Raw genomic sequence first — 8,119 nt, forward strand, 5'->3', positions numbered from 1 at the left:
CCCCCCCCCCCCCGGTGCCCGTGGGCCACCTGCACTGCACGGCTCCTGGTGCCTCTTCAAACCCCAGCCTCTCACGGTCGTCAGTCCTCGTTCTGAAACGTGGAAGGCAGCGCCCACGTGCCTCGACAGCAAGCTGAACGTCCCTTCAACCAGCCCCATGGCGGGAGCCCGCCCTCCCCCCCTTCCCTGCCCCTGCCACGTGTGCTGACCTTACCCGGTGCCCCGTCTGCTTCGGTCCCTGGATCTGGCTTTATTGTTGTCCACTTGTCCTTCTTGGTGGGTTTCACCCGGGGCCTGGGAGCGCGTCAGAGCACTGACACAAGGATAGGGCAGCCGTGTGGAGGGCTCGCAGGGGCGGGAGGAAGGTGACGCACCGGCACCTGGGGTGCAAGGCAGGGAGCAGTCCTGGCGGGGAGCCCATGGTGGGAGTGGGGGCCAGAGGAATGGGGGGCTGAACCCACCTGGCTGACATGTCAGGACTGATTCAAACCTATTCATGGCAAAGAAAGACCAAGTGGGATTTAGTTCCCAGCTAGGCTTTGGGACTGTCAGGAGCAGGAGTTGCTTCTTTAGGCCTCAGTCCCTGAGGGAGGCTGCTAGGGACCCCTAAGCTCTAAACTGAGTTTCCATAAGACCCCCACTCTTCAGACCGTCAAGCCAGGGAGAAGGATTGGGTTTTTAGAAGGTGCCGCCTGAGTGATTGCTTGATGGGTGGGGATTTTAAATGGGTGGGGCCTTGGGCTCTGGAAGTCAGCGGGGGTGCTGCCTGATTGTGGGGGAGCAGAGGAGCTGACCAGGGGTGTTCGATGGGGGTGGGGAGGCTCTGGGCCACAGAGGAGAACGGCACCCTCGTCTTCCCCGAGCCTTCCTGAGTGGACAGGGCCGGAAGGAGCCGGAGTCCATAGAGGGGAAGTGTTCTCGGTGACATCGCCTGACCTAACCATGTGCTCCCCTCTGCCCCTTGTAGAAACCCGAGGCGGCCACACCCTTGACCTGTCGGATGAGCTCCCCGCAGCGCTTGAGCAGATCTTTGACAGCCAGAGGGGCTGTGACCTGTCCATCAGGGTGAAGGTGAGGGACCAGGAGGAGGAGGGCCTGGACTTGTGTGCTCACAGGCTGATCCTGTCTACCAACCCCGAGGCCCAGGCCCTATGGAAGGAGCCGGGCCCAACGGTCACCATGGAGGTGGATGCGGAGTGCCTGCCTGTCGTCAGAGACTTTATCAGGTGACCACCCTCGGGATGGGGCTACCAGGGCCTGGGCACCTCCCTCCAACAACAAACCATAGGGCTATGGCAACGAGCACATCGGTGCTTTCACGAACACAAGCGTGTGCACGACACACACATACACGCACACTCTCACCCCCACACATACCTGCCTGCACCCACATTCACTCGTGCACACGTGCACACTTGTGGGTGCACATTTGGGCCCACAGTCGTGTGCATGCCACACTCACGTACATACACACTCTTCTACACACTCTTGCTGCCATACTTGTGTACACACACACATTCATTCATATGCTCCTGCGTATACTTGCATACTCTCCACTGATACCCGCACTGTCACGCACACACAGATATACCGACTTCCACAAAACATTGCATCAGAAATCTCCCGGGGTAACTGCCACTATTAGAAGAGGTTTCAAATGCTCTGTGGGTTAGGAATTCACTAGGAACAAGATGCCTGGCCTGCAGTGGTGAGAGGTTGCTACAGGGCCGGGGGCAGAGCTGGGTAGGGGCCCCAAGTGTCTCCCAGAGCAAGAGGCTCCTTGCACACTCGAGGCTGGGCCACCTGCCCTGCAACACCACATCACACAGCCTCTGGGAGGCCCAAACATGCGTGTAGCAGGGAAGAAATCAGGGGGCCCAGAAACACACATACATACACTCCTACCTCGTAGGTAACACAAGGATACAGTGTAAGAGTTCCAAGAACCTACAACCTAGTTATGAATTCTTTCTCCCTCTCCTCACATACTGGCCTTGCTTGTGTGAAAGGTAGAACCCCTGTGAACCCAAACCCATCACAAAGTCTTACCCGGGCCTTTGCACACGGCTGTGCCGTGCACGCGGTGGGCTCGGCAGCACGAACAAGCCAGTGCCCCAGATAAGGAAACTGAGACACAGGGGGGCCAGCCTGTCCTGGGCCTGGGCCGTCACCCCTCCTGCCAGGCCTCCCTGCTGGGGCCTCCCAGGGGGTGGTGTTCAGAAAGCATCCATTTAAAAAGAACTGTTCCTTTCCGTTCTTAAGACCTAAGCTTTATATAGCGGAAGTGACATTTAAGAGAAAACAGCGAACGGCAATTAAAAGAGAGAAAATGGTTTCTTTCCAGCCAAGTATGAGAAGCTAGCCTGCGCCGCTCCCAGTGGGGTCGATTTCTGTGATATGTTCAAGGACAAGGGCAGGCACCCATCCCCCTCTTCCTGGGCCCAGCTGGAGTTGTGCCCAGGGTCACTGGGAGCGGGGGCGGGGGGTGGGGCAGACGGGGCAGCCGGAGGTGATGCCTGTGTCGTGGGGGCATGAGACAGGTGCTTGGACAGAGGGGGTCCAGCGCAGGGTGTGCCTCCAGAAAGGAAGGGGCGGTGTTGCGCCGCTGCTCCTGGCGCAGCGTCCGGCCAAAGGGACGGCAGTGGCGTTGAAGGCAGAGAGCAGGAGGTGGCAGGGGTGAGGGACGGAGCGTCATGCTCCAGGACCCTGGGATCTGCCTGCTTGTCTGTGTACGTGGCTCTGAGCTAACCTGAGAGTGGAACGTGGGTTGACCTGAAAGATCAGTGCACGCGGCACGGAGTGCCCCTCGCGATGGCTGGCACCCTGGGGGTGTCCGTGTGGGTCAGTGGCAAACACGTGGTCGACGGTGGTGTCGGAGAGGCAGGCCCGGCACACGCCCGGGCACCCTGTTGTCCTGCAGGGGCAGAGTGCCCCAGGGGCTCAGCTCTCGCTCCCCTCCCAGGTACTTCTACTCCCGAAGGCTGAACGTCTCCCTGACGTCCGTGAAGTGCGTCCACAAGCTCGCCTCTGCCTACGGGGCCGAGCAGCTGCAGAGCTTCTGCGCCAGCCTCTTCGCCATCCTCCTCCCCGAGGACCCCTCTTTCCAGACGCCGCTGGACCTCTATGCCTATGCGCTGGCCACCCAGGACCCCGTGCTGGAGGAGCTGTGCGTGCAGTTCCTGGCCTGGAACTTCAAGGCCCTGACGCAGGCCGAGGCCTGGCCGGCCGTGCCCACAGCCCTGCTGCGGGTCCTGCTCTCCAGGAGTGAGCTGGCCGTGCCCAGCGAGCTGGCCCTGCTCACAGCCTTGGACGTGTGGAGCCAGGAGAAGCAGCCGTCCCACAGGGAGGTGGAAAGCCTGGTGGAGAAGATCCGGTTCCCCATGATACTGCCCGAGGACCTGTTCGAGCTGCAGTTTAACCTGTCCCTGTTCTGGAGCCACGAGGCGCTGTTCCAGAAGAAGATCCTGCAGGCGCTGGAATTCCACACTGTGCCCTTGCGCCTGCTGGCCCAGTACAGAGGCCTGAACCTCACCGAGGACGCCTACCAGCCCCGGCTGTACACCTCGCCCACCTGGAGCGCCTCTGTCTCCAGCAATTCCCGGGCCCTGTCCCGCTACTGGAACGACCCCTACCGCTCCTTCCAGACCCCACAGCACCCCAGCTTCCTATTCCAGACCATGCGCATCTCCTGGTCTCTGGTCTACCTTCCCACGGTCCAGAGCTGCTGGAACTATGGGTTCTCGTGCTCCTCGGACGAGGTCCCCCTCCTGGGCCTCTCCAAGTCTGGCTACTCAGATCCCACCATCGGCTATGAAAACAAAGCTCTCATGCTCTGTGGGGGGCGCTTCGTGGCCGACGTCACCGAGTTTGAGGGACAGAAGGCCATGATCCCCGGTGCCCTGGGCACCAACAGTTCCAAGAGCGCTTCCCTCTTCCCCTGCCCGGCCGGCTCCTTCAGCAGCTTCCAGGTGGTCATCCGGCCCTTCTACCTGACCAACTCCTCAGGCGTGGACTAGACAGGAGCTGGAGAAGCCAGGGGCCTCCCAGGGCTCCTCCCCTCCACCCCACCCAGCTGCTTCCTGTCCGCAGCCACCCCCAACAGCGGCCACCAGAGGGCCCTCCTGCTTTCACTGATCTCTCTGAACTTAGAGAAAGTACTGGAAGGTTTCAACTAATGCTCACCACTGTGCCCTGAAGTCCCCGTACCCCCCACCGCCCGGCTGGTTTCCAGGTGGAGAAGCAGGGGGACCTGGGCGGGGCAGCTGTTGGATTTTCCACACAGACTTTCCCTTCCCTGTCCTCTGCCGTCCCCCATCTGAGATCACTAAAATTGCGTTGTGATTCCCAGTTCCTGCGTTCGTTCGTGCGGAGCCATGAGTCCATTCTGCACTCGGATGTTGGGTGTGCTGGGCCCTGGGGCATGGAATGAGCAGACACAGTCCCTGTCCTCATGAAGCTACAGTCTGGGGGTCAGGACCCAAGTAGACAAACACGGGGGCGTTAAAATTGGAATAACACGTGATGGAAACCCAGGGAGGTGCGGGACAAGGCGCAGGCTGGACCCACTTGGGGTTAGACCTCTGTGGTGAAATGAAGAATGAGAGCAGCGGGTGTGGGGAAATTGTGGGGGGGATGCACTCCAGGGAGAAAGAGCAGTCCCTGCTCAGCCTCTGTCAATCCTCCTGCACAGGGACGGGGACCCAGTGCCTGTGAGAATGGGACCTGGAAGCAACTTCCATGCCCCTCAGCAAGGTGCCCGACCACAAGTAACATCCGTGACAGGGTGGGCCGGCCAGAACGACATGCTGAACGGTACTGGGCGACCTGCAGAATCTAGGCAGGGACAGGGGGCCGAGCCCGGGGCCCCGTGAGAATGCCACCCCTGGGTTCTGGGTGCTCAAGTCCGCCCCCACCGCGAGTGGGGCGGGAACTCTGTGCTTCTCTGTGATACGCGTTCCTGGCCCAGGGTCCCTGGTGGAAGCATCTGGCCGAGCCAAGCCACATGCGTGCCGTTCTCTGCCGGGGTCTAAGCGTGAGCCTCTGGGCAGTCTTGGCCTGGGGAAGGGGCGGAGGTAGAGACCAAGGTGAGACCAAGCTCACCCAATGAGGGGGGATTCAGACGCTGGGCAGCCAAGATAGTAGCAGGCCCCACCACACACTTCTTCCCCGCCGGCCCTGCAGATGCAAAAGCTGGGACACAAAGCCTCCTGCCTGTACCCCCAGCTCCCCCCGGCTCCGATGGCACACCCCGCTCCCACTCCACCATCTTGGCCACTCCTGTGGCGGTCCCTTGACATTGTCCAAGTCGATCATTTTACTTCCGTTGCATGGTGACGAGCACCATCACTGCTGTCAGGCACAGCAGCAGGTCGAGGCCTACAGAAAGCAAACGTCCGGTAAGTATGCCCCAGACGCAGCGGGAGTGACTCAACAGCCGCTCTCCTCTCGATACTCCTGGGCCCCCGTGGCCCCTGCCTGTGAGGAAGCCCGCAGCCCGGCAGTGGGAGACCCCCCCCCCAGTATCCACCCGAGTTCCTTCCACCCTCCGGACGGTTTTGAGGGGCAGCCCTGCTCCCCCGGGTCCCCTCAAGCCACCCTCCTCTGCCCATTGGGCAGGCCCGAGGGCATAGTGAGACTGGCACCTTCCAACTCAGTGGGACCTGGAGGTGTCTCCTGGTGGAAACATTGGTCTCTTGGGTGAGAACTCCCTGACGCGGCAGAGCCCAAAGTTTCCAAGTATGCCCCTGGCAATTAGCTGGACGGCTTGGGCACCGCCAGCTTCCATATCCGTGTTCTTCTCTGGCTCTGCAAGAACCGTGTATTGGCCACGGGCTCAGCGTGTGCCGTGGGCTGGAGAGCCGTTGTTTGCGTGTCTGGCAGGGGATGATGGGGTTTATAAGGACTGTGGAAGGAGGGTGGTTCCAGGCCCAGCTGACATGCCTCCGGATGCAGGGTCTTCCACTATTCGTCGCTGTCATCCCAAGCCGTGCACCACGTGTGTCATGTGCTGATCCTGCCGAATCCCCGGGCCTCGGCTCCTGCCTGGGGGGGGGGGGGGGGGGGGGGCTGTTCAGTTAGTCCAGGGTCGGTAGCACTAAGGCCAGAATGACAGGGGAGGAGGGCTGATCCCAATCTGGAATAAATGTCAGTTCCTTGGCTGGAAAGTGTCCACCATGAGCAGATTCGTAAGCACCGGGTGAGGGCTCAGGGGCAAAGGTCAGATCACATCAGCCTGGGTGACCAGGCCAAGGTCAGCCCAGACAAAGCCTCCCTCCCTGCCACCAAGGCCACCTGAAGAGCCAGAAGAGCAGGCCCTTGTGGCTGGGGAGGGGCGGTGACAGCACCAGAGCAGGCTGCCTGACTCCCGTGGTGGGAGAGTCTATGCTGCGGGGGGGTGGGGGAGTGGGGGGGGGAGCTTTCAGTGAACAGTCACAAGACATAAACGTCCTCGCCCTCTGACCATTCCAAGACATCTGTCTTCGTCCTCTTCCCAAAGCCTGCCGTCACTCCTCCCCCATCCCACTCCTTCCATCCCAGCCTCTCCGACCAAACCCGTACCCTCCTCCATAGGCAAGGAGGCCCCAGAGCCTCTTGCCTGTACCCAAATGGAGAGTAAGCTGTCTGCTCAACCTTCAGTCCCTACAGGAGGGCGACAGGGCACAAGCCCCTCCCGCCTGGTGCTGGCCTGCGGTGCATCCTGGAACCAGGTTCGCGTTTGCCCGTGAGGCTGTAGGGGCTGAGGGAGGGGGAGCTGAGATACAGGATAGCCGCAGTGTGTGGGTGCCAGTCACCCATGCCTCCGGGGATTGATGGGGCCACCCCACCTGCTGCTGGGGACTCAGATCCCCTCTAGTTCCCAGAGGGCAGGTAGGACCCATGTTCAGGTGTTGGGGCCCAAAGCTGGCTGTGGCTTGGAAGAAGAGAGTTTCCCTGCATGGAGGGCACGGCATGACTTAACTCTAAAGCCCAGACACCTGAGTGGCCCCCCGCCAGGCCCCCTGAGCCCCCCAGTGCGCCTTTGTGAACCTCAAGCACCCCTGCATTAGCAGCTCGTGAATGCACCTGTTCTGGTCCTGAGCACCTGCTGGGCAGCTAGCCACATCCTCCCCCTTGCAGTCGGGAAGCCCCTGCCCCTGGCACCGCCTCCCTCGGTCCATGTCCCCGGGCATTCAGGGAAGAGAGCTGTCGGTCTGTCCAGAGGAGGGGCTTTGGATGAACTGCAGAGGTGCGCACTTCAGGGGCCTCGGTCCTGGGTTCTTTTCTCTTCGTCGTAGCGAGGAGTTCATGGGTCTCCAGGGAGTCCCGTTGTCCATCAACCCGTCGAGATAGCGCGGCTCTCAGACACTCGAGCAACCAAGCCAGACCTCTGATGAATGCACCTGTACTGGGTATTTTTAGCTTCGGCTTCCTATAATGAACACCCAAAATAGCAGTGACTTCTATGAGATGCTTTCTTTTTCTCTCACACAGGAGAGATGAGGCAGTCGTTCTGGGGGAAGGCACCTCCTCTCCACACCACTGTCTTAGCTCGTGACTGCCATCCTCGAGGTTACCTCGTGGTCCATAATGGCTGCTGGGATTCCAGCCACTGTGTCTGCCTTTCAGGAAGCAAGAAGGAGGTAGCAGAAAGGGACAGAAGGTGCCTTCCCCCGCTGTCTACCCCCTGACACCGAGTGCACCTTCCATTTCGCATGGAAGGTGGCTCACTTGCTTCACCCTTGCTTCAGTCCCATTGGAAACAACTGCCCTGCGCCTACAATCCTTGAAAACGCTTAGTTCTTCCTACTATTTTATGGGCAGCAGTAGGGTCCCCAACACTTTGCCTCCAGTGGGGACTTCATTCCAGGTGACCGCAGGCCGTGACTGAATCAGCTGGTTCGCCCTGCACGCAGTGGCAGATTTCTATCCTGTGTGCCAGTGGGATTGCGAGCAAAGGCTTTACTGGTGTGTAACATATACGTGTATTTGTACGTATCTAGATAGATAGAGCAACAGCAATAGATACAGATATGTATGGATAAAGTCTAGAGCTCCGTTACTCTACGTTACATCAATACGCCGTGCACCCGCCCCTCAGATCTCGACAGGGACACTTCCCTCGGCCCCAGCGGGCTCCCTC

The 8,119-nt window shown here is 60.2% G+C and overlaps 1 protein-coding gene across 3 annotated transcripts in view; it reads left to right on the forward strand.

Moving 5' to 3' along the window:
- CANT1 (calcium activated nucleotidase 1) overlaps positions 1-4,347 on the forward strand; it is a 21,041-nt gene extending 16,694 nt beyond the window's left edge. For all 3 annotated transcript variants that reach the window (XM_008693825.2, XM_008693826.2, XM_008693827.2), the window contains 2 exons: positions 968-1,226; positions 2,963-4,347. In XM_008693825.2, coding sequence (XP_008692047.1) covers positions 968-1,226; positions 2,963-4,016 — 1,313 coding nt within the window. In that variant the 3' untranslated portion in view covers positions 4,017-4,347. The remainder of the gene's footprint in view (positions 1-967; positions 1,227-2,962) is intronic.
- The last annotated feature ends 3,772 nt before the right edge of the window (positions 4,348-8,119 follow it).

Source organism: Ursus maritimus, unplaced genomic scaffold (genome assembly GCF_017311325.1).
Source record: "Ursus maritimus isolate PB19 unplaced genomic scaffold, ASM1731132v1 scaffold_24, whole genome shotgun sequence".
In the NCBI taxonomy this organism is placed as follows: Eukaryota; Metazoa; Chordata; class Mammalia; order Carnivora; family Ursidae; genus Ursus; species Ursus maritimus.